The sequence below is a fragment of the Ochotona princeps genome, chromosome 33 (assembly GCF_030435755.1).
Source record: "Ochotona princeps isolate mOchPri1 chromosome 33, mOchPri1.hap1, whole genome shotgun sequence".
NCBI classification, from domain to species: Eukaryota; Metazoa; Chordata; class Mammalia; order Lagomorpha; family Ochotonidae; genus Ochotona; species Ochotona princeps.
Window position 1 is genome coordinate 1,186,322 of NC_080864.1, and position 21,592 is coordinate 1,207,913.

The window sequence follows — 21,592 nt, forward strand, 5'->3', positions numbered from 1 at the left end:
GGCTGGCCAAGTTCGTCCCCAGCTGCCAGCTAGCCGCAGCCAGGACCATGTGCACCCAGTGGGGGGTATCCCAGCCACCGAGTGTCCTTGGAAGAAAGTTGGTTCCAGGTGGACCCAGTTGATAGCTCTGCTAACTCCAGGATCCCATATGGATGCCAGTTCTAATCCCGGCTGCTCCACTACCCAGCCAGCTCCCTGCCTGTGGCCTGGGAAAGCAGTGGAGGACAGCCCAAAGCCTGGGGACCCTGCACCCATGTGGGAGACCCGGAAGAGGCTCCTGACTCTGGCTTCGGATGCGCTCAGCTCTGGCCATTGCGGCCACTTGGGGAGTGAACAAGCAGATGAAAGATCTTCCTCTCTGTCTCTCCTTCTTCTCTGTAAATCTACCTTTCCAATAAAAATAAACCTAAAGATTCATTTACTCATTCAAAGTGCAGAGAGCATATGAATGAATTCATGAGTGTCTTCCGCTTGTTCACGGCACTAATCCCAGGCGAGCTGGACAGCCAGGGCGGGGCGGGGCCTGGCGAGGCTAGGCTGCAGGTGGGCTTAAATTCAGCAGCTGGGACTTGAAGCAGCACTCCGACGCAGGGTGGTTTGGCCCACTGCGCCACGCCGTTCCCTGCCGCCACACTTCTCCTCCAGCTCCTCAGTAACTCACCCCGGGAGCAGCAGGGGTACTGCTGGGGTCCCAGCCACCCACCTGGGAGGCCCCGATGGAGCGAGGGCTTCTCATGGCTTTGGCCCGGCCCAGCCTGGGCTGCGGTGGGCTCCTGGGCGAGTGGACTCTCCCAGGGAACGCTCTGTCTTCCTGTTACCCTGCTCTCATCTTTCTAACGGATAGAGCTTGAGAAACCACAAAGCCAAGTTACCCTGCCGGGCAGGCAAGAGTCGGATTCTGGTTAAAGAAGAAGGAGTGAGTCTTGAAACTTCTGAAGCCCGCCAAAGCTGGGGTTCCCCGGCAGGGTGGGGAGCGAGCCAGCTTCCAGAAGCTTCCGGAAGCTTCCGGGCTGTGTCATTTCTAAGCGACCGTGTGTAACCACGAGGAAAGCTGCTCTGTGTTTCCTTGCAAGGGGACACTGACCTTCTCCAGCTGGTGTCCGCAGGCGGCGACAGGTACACCGTGCCATAGGGGCAGCTGTCGGCGTGCGCGCGGGAGTCAAGGGGACCGTGGGACAGGCTCAGACCCCACCTGCGCCTCTGGGGAGTGGAGCAGGGGGGCAGGAAGCCCCTGGCTGCTGGGAGCCGAGGTGGGGGCTGCCTCAGCTCCTGCAGTCCTGGAGAAACCCCTCCTGGCCCGCCACCCAAGCCTGCGCACAGCTGGGGCACAGGCGGTTTCCTGCCGACCTCAGGAAAGGCAGGGGCTCCCAGGGCCACTCCTCCTGCAAGGGCACGTGTGGCTGGCGCCCCTTCCAAGAGGGGGCTAGCTCGGGGGAGTGCGGTGGGGACAGAGGGCTGAGTTCAGCTGGCCCAACGGAGAGGGAAGCGGCTCCTGGTGACCCCTCCCCTCCCCCTGCAAAATCCTGGGCTGGGCTCAGCCGGGCCCAGCTGGCTGAGCTGCTCAGGCCTGCGGAAATGAGAACGGCTCGTCTCGGTAGAGCGGCAGCAGTGTGTGGGGGGGTGGGGGGAGCTCCCAGCAGAACTTGCAGGCGCTGGGACTTGGGACCAGGGCTGAACACCACGGAGGGGCTAGGGCGGTGGGGAGGCGGAAGGGGACGAGACGGAACGACCCTCAGATGCAGCTGTGATCACCACCCCACCCCTACCCCCACCTCAGCCAAGTTCTCTCCCTGTCCGCCACCTCCTGGGCCCCCCCCACTCAGGGGAGTTGCTTCCTATGCCCTCCTAGCCCCCAAGCCTGGCCCGAGGGTCCTCAGCTTATAATGCCACCTCCTCCAGGCTGTCTCCATGGACTGTCCCAGGTTCCCTTTGGGTTTAGCTTGGCTCCGCCCCACCAACTTCAATCTCTACCAAAGCTCCCATTGGGTGAGTGTTGGGTTGGGGGGTCCAAGGCAGCTGCCAAGACCCCACCCACACCATGTCCTGCGGCCTGAAGGATATCTGACGTCCGTGTTTGTCCACCGACAGGGGCCGGCGGTGCGGGGAGCCAAGCCGGCCGCGTTCCCGGTACACTCTATCCACTAGCCCATGGTGCCGGGTGGTCCGGCTTGTGTCCAGGCCCGAAGACTGGAAGGGTGTCTGGGTGGGGGGAGAGAGAGAGAGAGAGAGAGAGAGACAGGTGGGCAGCCAGACACCAGTTACCAGCTGTGGCCCTGCAACATCACCACAAGTGCCCTAGGCCACATGCCCCAGGCCGTCACCCTGTGAGCCGGGACAGGCTCTCCTCCTGCGGTTCCAGCTCCCCAGCCTCTGAGCACGGGGGGGGGGGGGGGGGGGTTGCATGAGCCGGGATGGAGGGGGGGCGGCGGCGAGGTGTCAGTGCCCAGGAGCCGGGGTGGTGACGTACTCTGCTGTTGACATGCAGGGGCCAGGCAGGGCGGCACAAGCTTGGGGCCTAGCGCCGGCCGGGGTGCCAGGGGTCGCAGACGGCCGAAAAGCCTTCCTCCGCAGCCTCGCCAGGTGGACAGGCCTCTGCCCGCCCTGCTGGGGCCTGGCCGGTCTGCTATCCCCACCTACGTCATTCCTGGGAGGGGCCTGCCAAGAGCCAGCTGGGGGAGGCGGAGGGTGCGCCCAGCCCGGCTGCAGGGCCCACCTGGCCGAGCCTTCGGCCCCCTACTCCCTGCCAAGCCCAGAGCTGCTCCTGATGGACAATGCCCCCCTACCCTGGCCCCCCGTGCCCACCCCGACAGACGCCCTAGGAAGCCCAGCCCACAGCTTGGCTGGATTGGACCTCTTTCCAGCACCTTCTGTGGGTTGGCTGGCACAGGTCCTGCTCTCAACTGGGCTCTGTGCCCCGGGGGTTGCTGGGAGCCTGCGCTCTGCTCACCCAGGCTCCATGCTGCCTGTCCATCACTCGACTGGGGCGGGAGCAGCCACCCTCCCTCCCTGGCCATCTGGCCCTGCAGTCCCTCTTCCTTCCCCTTGGGCAGCCGGGCACAAGAGCTCCTGGCATGAAACTACAATTCCCCGATCCCAAAGGACGAATGAACGGCGGGAAGGGCTACACTTGCCCACGCGCCCCGACGGGGGACTTCCGAGTCGCGACTCGGGTACCGAGCAGTCCATCCGTCTGGGGCACAGGCACGGGACCGGGACAGGGGGCTTTTATGCCTCTATTTCCTCCCAAAGATGGCCCTGGGGCCCAGGGCAGGACCCGAGGTGGCCGAAGCAACAGCCAGAGGCAGAAGGAAGCTGAGGGGGCTGCCTGCCGCGCTGGTGCAGTGCGCGTGTTCCAAGGGCTGGCCCATGCAGCATAGAGGGGCACATGCTGGGGGGACCCAGGCCTAGGAGGTGCAGCAATGATGGCTGCCCCCCCCGGCTGGACCCCAAGTTCCAGGGTGGGCTGGGGGGGCGGACAGAGGCGCCGATCAATGTGATATATGCTGGACCCTAGGGGAGGTATGGGGGCGGCTCCGTCTCCCCCACCCAGAGCAGCCCAGGGCCTGCACACATGGCGGGGTCTGGAGGGGGAGGCTGGCGCTGGGATGCTGTTGCCCCAAGCCTGGGGGGCTCATTTACCATAGACACAGGAGCCGCTGCCAGGGCCTCCCCCAGAAATCCGCTGGGCTGAAAATGCAAACAATCAAGACACTGAGCGGTGTGGCTGGGGGCCCTTGGCCAGAGGGGGGCTCCAGGGGACCCCCGCCGTGGGGCTGAACTAGGGAGGTGGCTCAGAGGGGACCAGGACAAGTAGGGACAAGCGTGCCTACGGAGGGCTGTGGCCATGGCACAGCTGGTTTGCCAATGGCTGGGCACATGCCATGTGGAGCCTGGGGGGCGCCCAGCAGGGTGGCCGCCTCCAAGAGCCAGCCCGGAGTGGGGACCCTGCCCCGTCCAAGTGTGGTGGGGTGCTGCTAGGGTGACCCGGGTCGTTTTTCCCTGCTGGGGCTGGTGCCCCGCCCCAGGCTGGCATGCCCACCCCGCGCCTTCCACCTGCAGACGGGGAGGGCCAGAGGGGACCCAGGGTCTTTATCTCTCAGCACTTATTTGCGATAAGGATGTGCGCAGTGGGCTGTGCGCCTGCGGGAGCCGCGCTGTGTGGGCGCCTGCCAAGAAACATTTGTAGACAAGTGGGGTCAGGCGGCCGGGCCTCCTTCTGAGGATCGCTGGCCTCGTGGATTAGCGAGGCAGGCCGGAGCCAAGCCCCCGGGGCCCCGAGCGGATCCTGCGGCCGGCCGCACAGCAGTGGCTGCTGAGCACGACAGTGGGCGGTCAGACCCCGCCAGGGGAGACAGGCTGAGTGGGGGCGGGTGGGGGGTTGGGGGCCCGTGCTGCCTCCTCCTCCCATCCCCCAGGATAGAAAAGGGAACAGGTGACGCACAGTGACAGCACGGGTGGTAGGGAGGACAGGGAGGGCTCCAGCAACTGTCCACCGCCTGCATCGGGCACACACACACACACGCACACGCACGCACACGCAGGGCCTGGAGGGGTGGGTGGTGTGTCCCGGGGGCACCGGGGAGGGCAGGGGCTCACCTGGAAGGACAGGTCCATGGAGCCGCTGCCGATCTGGTTCACGTTGGGCAGGGAGCCCCCATAGAACTGGCCGCGGTTGGGACCCAGCTGCAGGTACTGAGACTTCTGGAGCTGAAGCTGCCGAGAGAGGGGGTGCGGGGGGCGCTGTCTGAACAGCAACACACACAGCTGGGGGTGGCGGGGCAGGCGCAGCCTGGCCCAGGAGAAAGCCGGTGACCGTGAACTCGGGCACCCGGCTGCTGCTGGGTCTGTATGAATGAGTGAGCGGGCATTGGGCAATCCCAGGGCCTCCGAGGGAAGTGGGGAGCCAGGCAGGGTTATTCCTCCTCGGGGTACCAGATGAGGGGGCGCCCATGCCACGCCGGAATCCCCCAGGGGCCCCAGCTCCCTGGCCAGGGCATGCACCTGCTGCTTCATGTGTCTGCCGGGATGGGCTGGCACTGACAGATGTCCCCACCCGGCTCGAGACCTCTGACCCTCGGGGACGCCCATCCTGCTGCCAGCCGGGGGAGGCGGTGGGCGTGAGGGTGACGTGGCCAAGCTGGATGTGCACCCGGCGGGGGTGACTGCTGGGGTCAGACGCTGTGTGTGCTCGCCGGGGCCGGCTCGCATTCCCCTTCACACACGGCTCCTGGCAGCGCTGTGCAGGCTGGCTGCCTGGCTCACCCACACTGTCCCCGGTTTCCTGGGGGGTGTCGGGGGGTGGTGGTGAGGGGGAGCAGGGGGCGTGGACACCACGGGGAACTGGAGAACCACCCGGCGCACAGCACCTCGCCCAGAAAACAGCTGTCAGCTGCGAGGAGTGCCCAGCTCATCCCGGAGGGACCCTAGTGCCACCCTCCCAGCTGGGACCACCACCAGTGGTGGGTGCAGGGGACAGTTAACAGGCTGTCACCAGGCGACCTATGCCCCCCCCACACACCCTCCTTCTGTGGGAGCTGTGACAGGGGCTGCTGTCTCGTCCACGCCTCAAGGGGCCACAGAGGCCATGATGCCCACTGTACCCTGTTGTCTCCTTCCCCGGAGGAAGTCCCAAACGCTGCTGTGTGTAGGACACTGGAAGTGCCCCCCCACCAAGTTCCCAGGAGACGACCCGGGACATGAGGACAAGACTCCCTGAGGCTGCTGCCTGGTCCAAATCAGGGGGTGACCCTGGTCAGCAGGACGCTGGTGGCACCCGGGCCCCCTCCATGCCTACGAGGAGACTCCCAAAGCTTTGTGGGGAGAAAATAAATGGAATTGAAAGAGGTTTTTGGGCCCAGCACTGTAATGTAGCGGGTGAACCCCTCGCTGCCTGCGGCGCTGGTTCAAGTCCCAGCCGCTCCACTTCCCACTGAGCTCTCTGGCAGTGCCTGGGTCCCCGCACCCCTGGGGGAGACGTGGAGGAAGCTCCAGGGTCCTGCCCTCGGCCTGGCCCAGCCTGGTGCTGGCGGCCGTCTGCGAGGCAGCTGAGTGGCTGGAATATCTCAAGCCCCATCTTCCCCTCTTTGTATAACCCTGACTTTCAAATAAATAAATAAGCTTCAAAAAAAAAAAGTTTATTCTGGTGCAGTTTATTTTGAAACCCAGACCTAGTTTGTTTTTTTTTTCATAATACACATTTTCTATTATTTATCTGACAGCCCAAGACATAGGGAGCTCCCACCCACTGGTTCACTCCCCAGCGCCCGGGGCCTCCCACATGGGTGGCAGGGGCCCCATGCCTGGCAGCCGTCACCTGCTGCCTCCTGGGGCGTGCGCCTGCGCAGGGAGACCCCGGGCAGGGAACCCAGGCCTCCTGCTCAACCGCTGCGCTCCTGGCCCTCCCGCCCCCATCCGCCTTCTGACGGCTTCCAGCATTTGCACAGAACTTCCCACACCACACGCCGAAACGAGAGAGCTTTTAAAGCCTGTTTTCCAGGAACTTTGCAGAGTTCTTCATTTGGCTGCCTTTGTCCCCCTCAGCCTCTGGGACCCCTCGGGGTGCCTGGCCAGTCCTGGGTGACACTGCCTGCCTGGCGCGGAACAGGGGGACTGGGGGGTGAGGACCTCAGGCCACGGGAGGGGGCTGACTGCTGCACTTGCCCACCCCAACAGAAGCCATGCCAACACTGGGCAATTGTTCCCTATGCCCGCTGCTGCCCACGGGCCCCCGGGTCTTCCCCCCCCCACCTGACCCGTGCCTAGGTCCTCTCCCATTACCCTCAGCTGGTTGGCTGTGAGGGTAGTGGTTTTGGGGGTGAGAGTGGAGGTCCGGGGTCAAGGACCGCTTCCCCGACCTCCTAGGTCTGAGGCCAGGGGCTGGGCCCCCAACGTGTCCAGCAGACAGCCTGCGGGCAGCACTGGCCTGGTCTCTCAAGTCCCCAGCTATGGGCCGTGGAGCTAACCCCAGGTCTGGGCACATCTAGATGTCGTGGGATTCTGAGGCTCAAGCCCAAACCCCCGGTGCCTTGGCCACCCAGCATCCCATAAGAGGCATCGGCTTGAGTCCTGGCTGTTCCACTTCCCACCCAGCTCCCTGCCTGTGGCCTGGGAAAGCCGATGGAGACGGCCGTGGAGGATGGCCCAAAGCCTTGGGGCCCTGCACCCGCGTGGGAGACCCGGGAGAGGCTCCTGGCTCCTGGTTGGCCCAGCAGCGGCCACTGTGGCCTCTTCGGGGAGTGAACCAGGAGAGGAAGCCACGTCTTTCCCTTTCTGCATGTCAGGTCAAGACATCTTAAGGACAACAAAAAGCTGAAAACAAAACAAAACAAGAACTGGCTGCACCGACCAAGGGCAGACTCCTTGTCTTGTCGCTGCCCGCTTGCCGATGCGGTGTGACCACAGTGCGTGCTGCTCTGTTACCCCCACCCGCTGTACCTCGAGGGTCACTCAGCATCCACAGGAGGCGGGGTACAGCACCCCACGGCACGCTACACCAGCGGCAGGAGTGCCTGGGGGACATGCAGGTGTGGGGGCAGCTGTCACTGGACTCAGAGCCCAACCTAAGCTGGGACCCTTGACGGTATAACCCTTGTGGGGTCCCAGGAGGGGATGGGAGGGCGGGGGCGGTCTGTGCACCACCAACTGGCCCCAAGCCCCCCAAAGAGGAAGTGGCCAGCTGTGGTGTGGCCCCTCACCCTAAAGGACAGCCCCCTCCTGCCACGCCATGGAGGTACGAAGCAAGGAGACCCCACAGCAGCAACACGCAGGAAGCACCTCATCGCAAGACCCCCGGCTCTGCCCTGAGCCCCTTGCACACCAGGCGGCCCCTCTCCATGACCACAGCCCCTGTAGAATCCCTTACCCCAGGATGCCACGGCCTTCCCTGCTCACAGACACCCCCCATCCTGGTGCCCACTGAGCCCATCTGCTCACATCCTGGCAGCATCTCCCAGGGTGGGGGTGAGGGTGGGGAGAAGGCGAGGGGACTGGAATAGTGGCCCTGGGACAGCTACTTATGTGAGACGAGAGGACACTTCGGAGGACGGCCCGTGGGGTTCTCCACCTCCACACAGCTGCTGGCTGCTTCCTGACTCCCTCCGGAGATGGCCATGGCCTTGGCCCGGCATCCTAAGTACCAGACGCCCAGACACCCCCACTGGCCAGGGCTGGGCCATCAGATCGGTGGCCCTCCCCCGGCACGGGGCCCTGGTCCAGCCCTGCCCTCGGGAACGTCCCCTTACACGCGTGTCCGCCTTGTGCACACGGGAGGGCACTGCGAGCCAGCGTGGCAAGCGAATGAATGAAAGTTTGCCTGACTCACCCCGTCCCGGCCTCCCGGGCCTGCGAAGCGTAAATACAGAGCTGAGTACACAAACACAGAGCCCGCCGCCACCGCGCCTCCCTCGGAATGCCTTTAATCACGCTCTCGGGCCGCTGCCAAGTTCCCAGCACCGGCTGAATCAGAGGGGCCGCCAAGCACCATGGGCCCTCGGGCCACCGCCATGCAGCTGGGCTCCTGGGGGTCTCCGAGGAGGCACCCCGGCCCCGCGGCTGGCAGGGCGCCCGAGGCAGGGGGAGCCACAGCTGCACCCCACCCCCATTTTCCAAGTGAGGAAATCAAGGCACTGAGGGACTGCTGAGGGTCCCTGCCTGAGGCTGCCTGGCCTCAGCCCACATCCCGCTGCGGCTGGCCGGTAGGGCTGGCTCCTGTGCTCCTTCTGGAATGTTCCAAAAAGGGACCTCCCCCGCCCCCACTCCGCTTTCAAAGTCCTGGGGCTTTCCAACCTCACGGGCCAAACAGGACCCCTGAATCTGCTGCCTTCTCATCTGGAACCTTCCATGGGGGGTTCCTGCCAGCCCAGCTCCCGTCTCTGTACCTTAGCCTGCTGGGTGGGAGGGGGAGACAGCAAACCGCAAGGAAACCTTCCTCCAGAACTTCGCGGGAAAAACAAGGATTTCAGAGAGAAGCGGATTTGGGTACCAACAAAACTGAAATCCAAGTCCCCTCCCCCCGAATCCGTGTTTTCCACGGTCGTTTTTGGAGACCCCCTCCCTGTGTGTGTCTTGGGGGCGAGACGGCGATGGATCACAAACCTGGAACTTCTTCCCAACGGACGGGGGCCGGCCAACACGGTTCCTGGCCCGTGAGGTCCAGGCAGTTGGTGTGGCGAGGGGTCCCGGAGCTGGGCCACGGGCAGGCGGCAGTGACCGTGGCCGTGGGGCAGGAGGCGGGCTCCCACAGGTGCGGGGAGACAGGGCGAGCTGGCAGGGACCCGGGGGATCCATGCGGGCCACGCCACTCTGCTCAGGACTCCACAGACACTGTCGGCCGGAAGACGGCGAGTTCAGGCACCAGAAGCTTGAAATCAGCTTGTGCTGCACTGGCCAAGGTCCTAAACCCAATGACCGGAACCCTCCTCAGGGGCCACATACCAGGACGAAGCCACGCTAGGCAGAGCCAGGAGACAGGCTGAGGCCAACTCCATCTGAGTTCGAGTCCCAGCTGCTCCACTTCCCACCCAGCTCCCTGCCTGTGGCCTGGGAAAGCAGTCGAGGACGGCCCAGAGCCTTGGGACCCTGCACCCGCGTGGGAGACCTGGAAGAGGTTCCTGGTTCCCAGCATTGGATCGGCGCGCATCGGCCCATTGCGCCTCACTTGGGGAGTGAATCATCGGACGGAAGATCTTCCTCTCTGTCTCTCCTCCTCTCTGTATATCCAGCTTTCCAATAATAATAATCTTAAAAAAAAAAAAGATGTGTTTGTATTTACGAGGGACAGAGAGATCTTCCATCTGCTGGCCCAAGGTGGGAGCCAGGAGCTCCATCTGGGTCTCCCCCTTTGTGGGTGGCCGGGACCCGAGGACTTGAACCAACACCTGCTACCTCGCAGGCTGTATGCATGCGCAGGGAGCTAAATGGAACAGCCGGAGCTGGACCCCAGGCCCTCTGACAGGGGGCGCGGGCCCCACCAGGCCAAACACTGGCCCCCTGCATGGGCCTAGAAACTTCCTACCCTACCCTTATACCTGGTCGCACAGCCAGACAAGACTCCCTGCCCACGGCCTCTGGGGTAAGGATTGGCTGGAGCCGGGAATGGGGGTCAGGGGAAGGGGAGCTGGGGCACCGCAGGGCTCTCCCTCTGTACCCCAGCCCTCACGGAGCCCGAAGGCAGCGGCTCTTCAGTTTCCAGGCTGCATTGCGTGGGAGCCTCCTTCTCTCTGTTCACTGGGAGGTTCTTTTTTGTTTTTTTCCTCCAGACTTTAAAAAAAAAAAATCTAAGGAGGGGGAAGGGGAGGCTGAGCGTGGTGGGGATTCCATGATGTGCCGGCGGTGGCTGTGGCTGGGATCCTGAGCCAGCCCCGGGCTGTGGGGCCAGCTGAACCCGCCCTGGACCCGCGAGGCCATGTGTCCAGGATCCTGGGGATGCAGCCACCAGCTGGGGATGGGGGGCTTCAAGCACAGCATCCAAAGGCCCTTCCAGCTTCGGGGAGTACCCCGGGGGAGACCTGGATGGGGCTGTCCTGGGTCCGAACTGCAGCCTGGGCCTGCTCTGAGTGTTGGGGCCCTCCTGCAGCCGGAGGGTGGGTGCAGAGGGAATCCACTCTTGCTGCTGTTGTTTAAAGATGTGTTTGGGCCCGGCGGCGTGGCCTAGCGGCTAAAGTCCTCGCCTTGAAAGCCCCGGGATCCCATATGGGCGCCGGTTCTAATCCTGGCAGCCCCACTTCCAATCCAGCTCCCTGGCCTGAGAAAGTAGTGGAGGACGGCCCAAAGCCTTGGGACCCTGCACCTGCGTGAGAGACCCAGGAAAAGCTCTTGGCTCCTGGCTTTGGATCAGCTCAACTCCGGCCATTGTGGCTGCTTGGGGAGTGAATCATCAGACGGAAGATCTTCCTCTCTGTCTCTCCTCCACTCTGTATATATCTGACTTTGCAATAAAAAAATAAATAAATCTTAAAAAAAAAGAAGTCACGCATACACAGACACCATGGTCCATTTAACCAAGCGACTGCGGAGTGCACAGGGACCCTGACCCAGGAAGGGACTGCTTGTGAGGCACAGGAAGGGCCAGGAACAGTGTGCTTGCTGGAGGGTGGGGGAGTCCTGGGTTCTCTGTGTGAACATGACCTTGGAGGCAGCAGGGAGGGAAGGGGAGGTGGCTGCTGTCCAAGGAGCCCCGAGAAGGGGTCCAGCCTGCCAGCACCTGGGTGGTCATGCATGGCCACCCCAGCATGTAGGGTACTTGGGACGGGCAGGCCTGATGTCCGGGGTGTGTGTGTGGACTCGCTGACACTCCCTGCTCCCTCTAGGCTCCTGACCCAGCCTCGGGGCACACTCAGCAAGCAAGCCTGCCTCTGCAGGGGCAAGACCACAATGAACTACACGACTACACAGCCCCAACCCACCAGCCCAACGGGGTGGGGGCGGGGGCGGGGAGGGGGCTGCCTCCCTCCCTCCGGCCAAGTCCCCCCTCCCCACCAGCGGCCCCTCGGCCCGGGCAGGGAGCCGCAGGCCGGGTGCCGCCCGCACTGACGCAGCCGGCGGGGCCTCCCCGTGCCCGTCTTGAAAATGTGAGACCTGGTTTTTGACAGGTGTCTGACCTGGACTCCAGGAAAGAAGGCAGATCCCAAATGTGGCGGCACTGAGGATGAAGAGGAGGAGGAAGGGGTGGGGAGGGTGAGCCGTCCTCTGCGCCTGGGGTCAGCCGCCCACCCACCTGCCTGCAGCAACGGTGGTGTTTGCAGTGGTGTTGCCGCCTGCCCACCTGCCCGCCCCGGGACGGCAGGGGCCGTGGGAAGATAAAAACAAAAGCGCCGTGCCCTCATTACCAAGGTCCCGATATAGCAGGCATGCTCCATTTTTTTTTTTTTAAGACCGAGTGTGGCAGTGGTAGTTACGTAATCTCGCACAAAGGCGTTCCGTGACCTGGGGTCCCGGGCCAGCCCAGAAAGCTTTTCGTTTTTTTGGAAATGAACTACAACATCGGAATTCCTGGCTTTCCCAGAAATGTGGAGAGTGCCGGTCTGGACTCCAGGTGTACCAGCTGCTCCTCCACGCCCCCCCAGCTCTTCACACCCTGCTCCCACCCTCACCCCTCCAAGGACACCCGGTGGGCTACAGGCCCCGGGACCTGGCTCCCTGCCTGCCCCTCGTTCCAGGTTGGCAGCTACATCCCTGACCCGAAGCCTCCCCCAACCTCCCACCCTGGGGACCCCACCCCCCAGCAGCAGGCCATTAGGCACAGAGCTGGACAGTGCGGGGAGCCCATGGAGTGTGTGGGCCTAAGCCTCCCCCTGGCCCCAGACCCCAAAGCACACGCTGCTGCCTGCTGCCACCCCACACAGGGAAGCCAGCCAGTGCTGCCCAGGCCTGGGGAGAAGAGGGGCAGTGTGGACGGCCCCTGAGCCCCGGCCCCGGCCCGCTCATGTGAGAAGGACTGGCAGGCACAGAATCCTGGCACTCCCACACCGCAGCAGCGCCCAGAAAGTCTAGCAGGCCTGGCCTGGCCTGGCCCGGCCCGCGGGCTGGCAGGCAGTGCCCTGGCCAAGGCAGCTGGAGGCATGGAGAAGGGGTACAGGGGAGCAGCCGCCCACGAGGGAGCCTGGAGCCCCCAGCAGCCATGCTATGCCATTCTGAGTGTGGTACTGCAAAGCCCCCAGAAGGACCCGAGCCACTCTCCCCTCGGCAGGGTCCCCATTCTGGGCTGAGGGGCCCGGTGGCATGGGGATGGACAGCTGAGCCGGGCACCTGCACATTCGGGACCGGAAGGCTAACTCGTGAGTGGAACCACGCTGGCTGGACCCGGGAGGGCTGTGGTCAGGTGTGCCTGGGGACCCCCTCTGTGTCCTCTGGCACCTGTAGACAGATGACACCTAAGAAGGCATTAAAGCGACTACAGCCTCGTCACACTAGGTGTTCCCTGGGCCGCTGGCCACACTCCCCACCTGGCGGGCTTCCAGCTGCCCCAGGGTTACACTCCGGGCCACTGCTTCCTTCACTGGCACGGGCACGTCGCCCCCTGCTTCAAGGTCAAGTCCAGCTCAGGGGCACGGCTGGGCTCCTCACAGCTCCTTCGACGGAGATACGGGGCCAAGGGGGTGGGGGTGCAGGGGGAGCAGCGCCTGCAGAGGTAAGTCCTGGTGCTGGGGGCGTGGCAGTGTGCCACCAGGCAGAGGACAAGGGCCAGGTGCCCACGGAGGAGCCTGGACGCCAGCAGGAAAGGAGAAGGCCGGCCCATGCGCTCGGCCCAGGGCCCTGGCCTCACCCTGCCATCCTCCCAGGCTCAGCCCGAGCCACCCACCCCTTCAGACGGGCCGCTGTGCCTGCTCACCTGTCACTCGTGGTCACCCGCCCTGCCAGGCGGGGACCGCCCAGGCCTGTTCACATCCTTGTTCCCTTTGCCCCAGGCCCGCAGACGACCACCTGACGCCCCTTCCCCGCCCCCCCCCCGGGCACCCTGTGGGGTCCAGGCTGGGCAGTTCCTGAGGTCTCCCAGTCCCTGGTCACTCACCTCCGAGTTCAGAATCTTAACCTGGCTCCCCGCACCTGCCCCTCCCCTCCCTGCTCCTTCCTTCCTCCTCCAGGCAGCCCTCCTGGGAGCACCACCTGGAGGTGGTGGCCAGCCTGTCCCGTGCCACAGTAGAGGGGTGGGCACAGTTAACAACAGCGGCCTGGCCTCCCTGCATGGCTGGCAGACGGGCAGGCATGCAGTGCAACGGGGCAAGGCAGGCTTCATGCCGCAGGCGAGCACGGGTCGGAGTCCTGGCAGCCCCACACTTCCCCTCCCGCTCCCTGCACATGTATCCAGTGCCTCGCAGGCAGGTCACATCCCCAAGATCTGGGCCCCTGCCACCCACGTGGGAGACCCGGATGGAGTGCCTGGCTCCTGGCTTCAGCCTGGCCCAGCTCCAGCCACTGCAGCAATTCTGGAAGTGAACAAGCAACTGGAAGGGCCCGGCACCTGCATGCAGTTGGCTAATTCTCCCCCTGCAGGTGCTGGGATCCCAGAGGGGTGCCTGGTTCAAGTCCCGGCTTCTTCACTTCCCATCCAGGCTCCCTGCACATGCTCCTGGGGAAGCAGTGGAGGATGGCTCAAGTGCCTGGGCCGCCCTCTGCTGCCTTCTCAGGCAGGACTTGAACCTGCGCCCCTGTGGGATGCCGATTTGGCAAGTGGTGGTTTCACCCACTGCGTCAGAGCACCAGCCCTCTGTCTTTCAAATACAGTGAAAATGTCTTAAAAAGATAAATAAAACAGATAACTAAAGCTATTCAAAAAAAAAAGCCCACAAGACTATAAAATGACAACTATATATAACCGAACGTGTAAACTCAGGAGAAAACAGCAAACGTGGCAGAACGCTGTCTGGCAGCAATCTCTTGGCTCCGACACCAGCAAGCAGAGGGAAAAAATCTCTATATTGGACTTTGTCGAAATTAGAAACATTTGTGTATCAAAGAACATGAGGGCTGGAGTGCAAAGGCCTTCTTTTCCCACGGAGGGGAGAAGCCGTGTGCAAACTGCGCAGTGAGAGGGGCCGTGGGCCAGGAATGCAGAGAGAGAGAGAAGCTCTCACAGCCAACGAGGCTGGGCCCACTGCTGAAGCCCCCGCCGGGGACACCCACCTCCAACATCACAGCGCCCTGTGCACACGCACAGCCTGCTAGGCGGCAGGGGATGGTGGCTCCAGGGTTCGGGTCCCTGCCGCCCACGGGAGGGACCTGGCTGGAGCTCCCAGCAGGCAAGGGGGAGGTGAGTAAGTGAGCAAATGAAAACTCCCCCGCCCCCGAACACTCTCTCTCTCTCTCTCTCTCTCTCTCTCTCTTACTGTAACATTTTTTATGGAACAGAATGTAGCAAATGTTGGCCAGGGAGGTCTGTGGAGAACAGTAGGGCAGGTCCTCCAAGGTCCTCTAAATAACACATGTGCCAGCCCCGTGGCACAACACCCTAAGCCTCCACCTGCAGCACCAACATCCCACATGGGCACCGGTTCAAGTCCCGGCTGATCCACTTCCCACCCAGCTCCCTGCTCATGCGCCTGGGAGACTAGCAGAGGACGGCGTGAGGCCTTTGGACCCCTGCACCCATGTGGGAGACCTGGAAGAAGCTCCTGGCTTCAGACCAGCCCTTACTCATTGCAGCCATCTGCAGAGTGAACCAGCAGATGGAACGTGTTGATCTGTCTCTCCCTCTCCTTGGTCCAACTCGCAGCTGGGTATGCCACACTTCTAATCCAGCGCCTGCTGGTGTCGCTGGGAGGCGGCAGGGGACAGCTCAGGCGCCTGGGCCCCTGCCAGCCACGCAGGGAGACCCTGGTGGAACGTCCGGCTTCCACCCGTCCTGGTGCCAGCCGAGGTTGGCATCTGGGGACTGAAGCAGCAGGCGTAAGCCCTCTCTGTCTCTCTCTCTCTCCCCCTCTCTCTCCGCCAACTCTCTCCAACACATGAACCCATCTTTAACACACAGAACAATCGCCGTGCAACCCAGCAGTCCCACTTCTGGGTCTATGTGCCTGAGAGGACTCAACACGAGGTTGCTAGGATGGCAGACTCACGTGTGCCCCCATGGTCAAGTGCTCGACTCCCCCTGTGGGCACCTGGAGGCCACGGTGACTCCCAAGGAATGCCAGCACCTTAAGGAGGCCCCTGGAGTTGTCCCATTGCAAATGGGGGATTCTGGGAGCTGGCAGGGGCAGTGGAGGAGGACAGCGAGTTCTGGGCATGGACACCACTGCCCACGGCACTCACCGCCTGAGCTAGCCACAGCTAACCAGTGACTAGTCATATTGCCTATATTGTAGCAGGATTCTTGTTCAACAGAGAAATATATACATTTTTTAAAAAAGATTTATTTATTTTACTACAAAGTCTGACAGAGAGGAGGAGAGACAGAGAGGAAGATCTTCCATCTGATGATTCACTCCCCAGGTGAGCGCAACGGCCAGTGCTGCGCCGATCCAAAGCCGGGAACCAGGAACCTCTTCCGGGTCTCCCACGCGGGTGCAGAGTCCCAAGGCATTGGGCTGTCCTCGACTGCTTTCCCAGGCCACAAGCAGGGAGCTGGATGGGAAGCGGAGCTGCCAGGATTAGAATCGGCGCCCATATTGGATCCCGGCGCGTTCAAGGCGAGGACTTTAGCCGCTAGGCCACGCCGCCGGGCCCAGAAATATATACATAAAACCAAAACGAGTGAGCACTTCATTTGTGTGGGCTTCCCAGCACAGGCTGCCATCCTCAGTTCCACGGCTGGCAAACAGCCACAAAGCCACCGGCAGGAGCTTCTTCCAGGGCACCTGGCCAGAGGGTGGCAAGCAGGCAAGGGTCCCGGATGATGAGGGCCACAGAGGAGCCAGCAGGGACAAAGGGAGGTGGCGGGGCGACCAAGTCACAAACCACCAAAACATCCCCTGAGCGCCCGGGCTAGCGGAACGGTGTTGAACGCCTGGCACGCTGGTCCCGGGGCCGCTCAGCTTGGCGGGCACGCCTGACACAGCTGCTGAGGTGTGCGGGGCGGGGGGGGGCACCCACATCCTACATCGCAGAGTCCGGGGTTCCAGTCCCACTTCCCACCAGACTTCCTGCTGGCGCCTAGCCTGGGAGGCAGCAGGTGGCGGCTACCACCCTGGATGGAGCTGCTGGCATGGGGCCAGGCGGGCTAGTGGCCATTTGGGGGGTGAGCCTGAGGAGGGAAGATCTCTTTCTCTCTCTCTCACTCTGTAACTCCACCTTTAAAATAAATAACACTTAAAAACAGTAAGTGATCTCCGGACAGGGTCCACAGGTCCCGCGGGCGTCAGCACGCCCGCCACGGGCAATTCCGCAGGGAGGAGCTGAGGTCCCCAACGCAGGAGGCATGGGGCAAGAACAGCACGAAGCAGCAATGGGGGGACGGTGAGCCTGGGCTGAGCTCCCTGCAAGCCAGCGGTGCTCTCCCCACTGGCCCTCGGGCACGGAGCCCAGGGTACAGACCTCCACGCTCTGGGGGGGCCACACGTCACCCCCAGGGCCAGTGTCTCTTCTCTGCCTCACACTTAATACACAGGACCACGCACGGGCCCACAGGAGCAAAGGGACCCAGGAAAAACGCCGCTGGGAACACTGAATTTGACCTCAACACAAGACAGGCTTTTTGGGGGTGGGCGGAGGGAAAAGAGAGTTGCCCCCCACCCCAAGCCTCCCCTGCTCCCCCAGCAGAGAAGGTGGTCAGGATGGCTGGCTTCGTGGGCACACCTCCTCTGCTCCTCCGTGGCCCCAGCCAGAAGGCCGGCCTGGCTCTGTGGAGCCAGCCCCGGGCGGCCTGCCTGGCCCCACGCACACTTCCGCCCTCAGATCTGCTGGCAGGCTGGTGGGCTGGGGACCAGCTGGCAGCACCTGCCCGCCTGCCCGCTTCCCCTCTGCACCCAGGTGAGCCGTGCCAGGGGGAGGCGAGGGCATCGCTCTTGCTGTTTTCCATTTCCGTGGAAGATTTGAAACGGAAATCATTTCCTTCCCTCTTAAAAAAAAAAAAAAAGCGTTCATATTTTTTTATTAAGAAAAAAAAAAAAAAGGGGGCGTGGCCCAGGGTGCTCCTCTCCAGCCGGAAGGGGAAGACTTGTTGGGAAGGGGGGTGGGGATGGAGAGACCTCAGCCCTCCCCCCTGCCCTCTCCCCCAAGGTCCATGGTGGTCTCCAGAATGGGCCGTGCCCTGGGCAGCAAGGGGTGACGGGAATATCTAACGGTCAGTCCACAAGCCAGGCGGCTGGCTGCGTGGTCTGGTGCCCCAGGCTCCCTGGAGGCTGCCTTTCCACAGCCCTGCTGTCCCCACGGCCAAGCCCCGGGGTGTCCACCTTGTCTCAGGGGACACCTGCTCCCCGCCCCCCGCCTCCAAGCAGCCACGGAGAACATGGAGCTCAAACACCTCCCCAAGACCGGCATTGTCGGGGCCAAGCGGGGCTGGGCCAGGCTCTGCCCACCGTCCCTCCCTCCACCCCAGCTCAAGAGGGAGCCCATGGGGGCAGGGTCCCCCTGGCTGCTCGGCAAGGCAACCCTGGGGGAGCGGAGAGGAATCTGGCATACAGTAGGTACTCACCAAAGGAATGGCCCTTCTGACCCCAAACCCAACACCACGGGGCCAGCAAAAGGCCATCAGGGACCCTTGTACCTCTGGGCCCCGGGGCTTATGGGCTCCAGGCTGGGTTCCCAATTGGCAACAAGTCCCCTGGGATTTGAGGGAAGAAGAAGCCCGACTGACCAGGCGGGAAATGCCAGTTTAAGCAACAGCTCCAAAGGGGGCGGGGGGAGTGAATGGGCAGGTGTTTGGCATCACTTAGGTCCAGTCCAAGCTACCCTGCTTCCAGGCCCAGCTTCCTGCCCACATGGACCCTGGGGGGCGCAGGGGAAGGTATCAGGTATCAGCTCAAGTCCTGAGGGTCCCTGGCATCCGTGTTCGAGACCCCCGGGGTGGAGTTCCTGGCTCCCGGCCCTGGCTTTGGTCCGGAAACCCAGCTGGAAGTTCTCTGGGGAGGGAACGAACCCGCGGGTGAGAGGTCTCCCTTTTGCGTCTCTCTTTTTCATCAGGATGAAAATCAACGTTTAAAATGGAAAAAAGGAAAGAAAAGGGAGGGGGTAAGAGGAGAGGGAGGGCCTCTGCAACAAGAAGGTTCCAGAATGAACAGGGGTAGGCCCACCTTCAAGGAGGTCAGAGCCCTGAGTGACCCTGGTAGGCCTGGGAGCCCTCCCGTGTGCTGGCCCCGCCAATGACGCCCCCTGCCCCGTCCCCCTGCACGCTGGCCCAATGGCGCCCCCTGCCCCGTACTGCACGCTGGCCCAATGGCGCCACCTGCCCCTTCCCCCTGCATGCTGGCCCAACGGCGCCACCTGCCCCATCCTGCACGCTGGCCCAATGGCGCCCCCTGCCCCGTCCCCCTGCAGGTTGGCCCTGCCAATGGTGCCCACACTGAATGCCCCCTCAGTGCCCAGGGAGTGCCTTCAGGCTTCCTGGTACCAACCAGGCAGTGTGTGCCCAAGGTGCAGCTCCTCCTAGCCCCACGCCCAACTCATCCAAGTCTTCCCTCCGCCTGGTAGGCCAGCGGCTAAGCGAGACCTCCTGCCACCCGTCCACCCAGTAGGAAGCAGGACCCAGAGGGCAGACGCAAGCACCAGGCAGGGGACTGGCTGGCAGCATGGCCTGGGGTAAGCCAGCTACAGGGGACCCCTATCCTGTGCCCACTGGAAAACCCCGAGGAGGAGGAGGAGGGCCTTGCTTTGTTTCCACTGGGCAAACAATAAATATTGACTCTCTCGCGTCCTTGGCCCTGTAGGCACGCGGTGACTTCCTTGTTTGCGCACCTGGACCCCCATCCGGCCAACACTATGGCCACGCCTGACAGAGGAAGGGGCCCAAGGTGGTAGTGGGGCGATGGGGAACTGTTCCCAGGCAGGAAGGAGCCGGCACCCCACCCTGCACCCCTCACCTCTGGGTGCCCCCGGCAGCCTGAGACCCTCCCATCCCCAGCCCCAAAGTCCCTCCCCACAAGCTGCTGTACACCTCCCCTTGCAGTGGGATAGGGTGGGGGGGGCTCCAGAACAAACAGTGGGGGGTCCCCGGATCCTGCAGCTTGGGGGGCAGGGTGAACAATACCAGGAACCCTGGGCAATGCAGGTCCCCCAGTATCAGGCCCTGCCCAAAGGACACCAGGTGACCCCAGAATAAGGGGGGCCAGCCAGGGACCCCTCCCCAGGGTGCTCTCCTGCACCGTCACTCTCGTGGTCCTCCTGACAGAGCCCTCCATGGCTTCCCATGGCTCACAAACAGGTCCTGGCACCCCCTCCCATGCACACACAGGGTCCCACCTCGTCCAGCCCAGCTGGCAAACTCAAACTGCCGTGTGACACGGGAGGGCCAAGCTACGGCCACTCGGCGGGTGCCAGGACGCCCTATGACCCCACGCGTGACAAGCACTGCCGAATCCCTCCAACACAGACACATTCTGCGCCCAGAGCTTCCACCTGCTGGCTCAGTCCCCTAAGTACCTACACCAGCCAGGCCTGGACCGGGCTGAAGCCAGGCTCCCACGTGGGGGCCTGAAGACTAGGGCCATTCCCTGCTGGCTTCCAGGGTGAGCGCATACACAAGGTGCTAGTGTCAAGGATGGAGCCGGGATCCCATATGGGCACAGGTTCTAATCCCGGCTGCCCCGCTTTCCCACCCAGCTCCCTGCCTGTGGCCTGGGAAAGCACTGGAGGATGGCCCAAAGCCTCGGGACCCTGCACCTGTGTGGGAGACCCAGAAGAGGCTCCAGGCTCCTGGCTTTGGATTGGCACAGCACCAGCTGTTGTGGCCACTTGGGGAGTGAACAAGCAGATGGAAGATCTTCCTCTCTGTCTCTCCTCCTCTGTATCTGACTTTCCAATAAAAATAAATAAATAAAAATAAATCTTAAAAAAAAAAAAAGGAGAAAATCCCTGTCTGTCATTTCTTCTCTTTCAAAGAAAAAAGAACAGAGCTGGGACGCGGAGCCGGGACGCGGAGCCGAGACGCGGAGCCGGGATGCTCGGGTGCCAGATGCAATGTGGGGGTCCCAGGCAGTGACCTGAGCACCATGCACCCCGTTCACCCAACTCGGGCTTTCTGAGACTTGCTCGGCAATGGGCTCAGGGCACACACCCCCCGACGGACACAGGGCAGTGCCTGAGACAGCCTCTCCCACCCTTCCATCTCCCGGACTCCAGCAACGCACGCCGCATGACCAAATTAACCCGGCCTGGCCCAGCCCGGTTCCCAAGGGGCATAGTAGGTACCAGCTGACCTGAGGCAGCCTGCCAGACCCAAAGCCCAAGCCGGCTCCAACACTGCCCAGGAGCCAGGTGTCCAAGTGAAGCCTGTGTGGCAGGGTCCCCCAACCCTCACCCTAGATACAAACAGCCCCGGAAGTGGACAGCCGCCACGGAGCCCACGCTCCCTGCAGACTGCCCACAGTCCAGCAGCGTGCCCACCTCACTGCCCGAGGTCAGCAGGTCTCACACTTGAGGGTCCAGGGGCCAGCAAACTCCTCCTGACACAAGCTCGAGTCCCGGCTGCTCCACCTCCCATGCGGCTCCCTGCCAATACGCCTGGAAAGGCTGCACAAGACGGAGCCGAGTGGCTGAGGTCCTACGGCCCAGGCGGGCGACCGGGACGCCGTCCCAAGCGCGTGGCTTCTCCTCCTGGCCCTGCCCCAGGCACTGCGGCCATTTGGGGAATAAATCAACAGGGGGACAGATCTCAAATTCTGCTGACCGTTCAAATTAAAAAAAAAAAAAAGGCAGGGTCCAGTCTAGGCCTTTCTTCATGATTTGACTTGAAAAGCAGAGACAGGGCCACCTCCCATCCTCAGATTCCGCCCCACAAATGCCTCCGGGCACTGTGCAGGGTGAGGGCTAGGGGTGGTGTGGGGGGTGCCTTGTGGCTGTGGACCACACACTGGGCAGCATCAACAGCAGCATTGTGCTCCCTCCCAGCTCTGGGGCCGGAGACCCAAAGCCACGGTGGGTGCGCACAGAACCGCACTCCCGCCCAGCGCTCCGGGGCTGGCTGTGTCCAAGCAGTGTCCGCCTTCCACCCCCATGTCGTCCTAAG

The 21,592-nt window shown here is 63.0% G+C and overlaps 1 protein-coding gene across 3 annotated transcripts in view; it reads right to left on the bottom strand.

Moving 5' to 3' along the window:
• The window catches only part of CRTC1 (CREB regulated transcription coactivator 1), a 37,606-nt gene that overhangs the window by 10,744 nt on the left and 5,270 nt on the right, over positions 1 to 21,592 (bottom strand). For 2 of the 3 annotated variants that reach the window (XM_058658066.1, XM_004595538.2), the window contains exons 2-4: positions 4,597 to 4,713; positions 2,062 to 2,199; positions 1,085 to 1,146 (exon numbers count right to left, since the gene is read on the bottom strand). In XM_058658066.1, the coding sequence (XP_058514049.1) occupies positions 1,085 to 1,146; positions 2,062 to 2,199; positions 4,597 to 4,713 (317 nt within the window). Of the gene's footprint in view, positions 1 to 1,084; positions 1,147 to 2,061; positions 2,200 to 3,639; positions 3,688 to 4,596; positions 4,714 to 21,592 lie in introns of all 3 variants that reach the window. The other variant, XM_004595537.2, reaches the window with a different exon arrangement.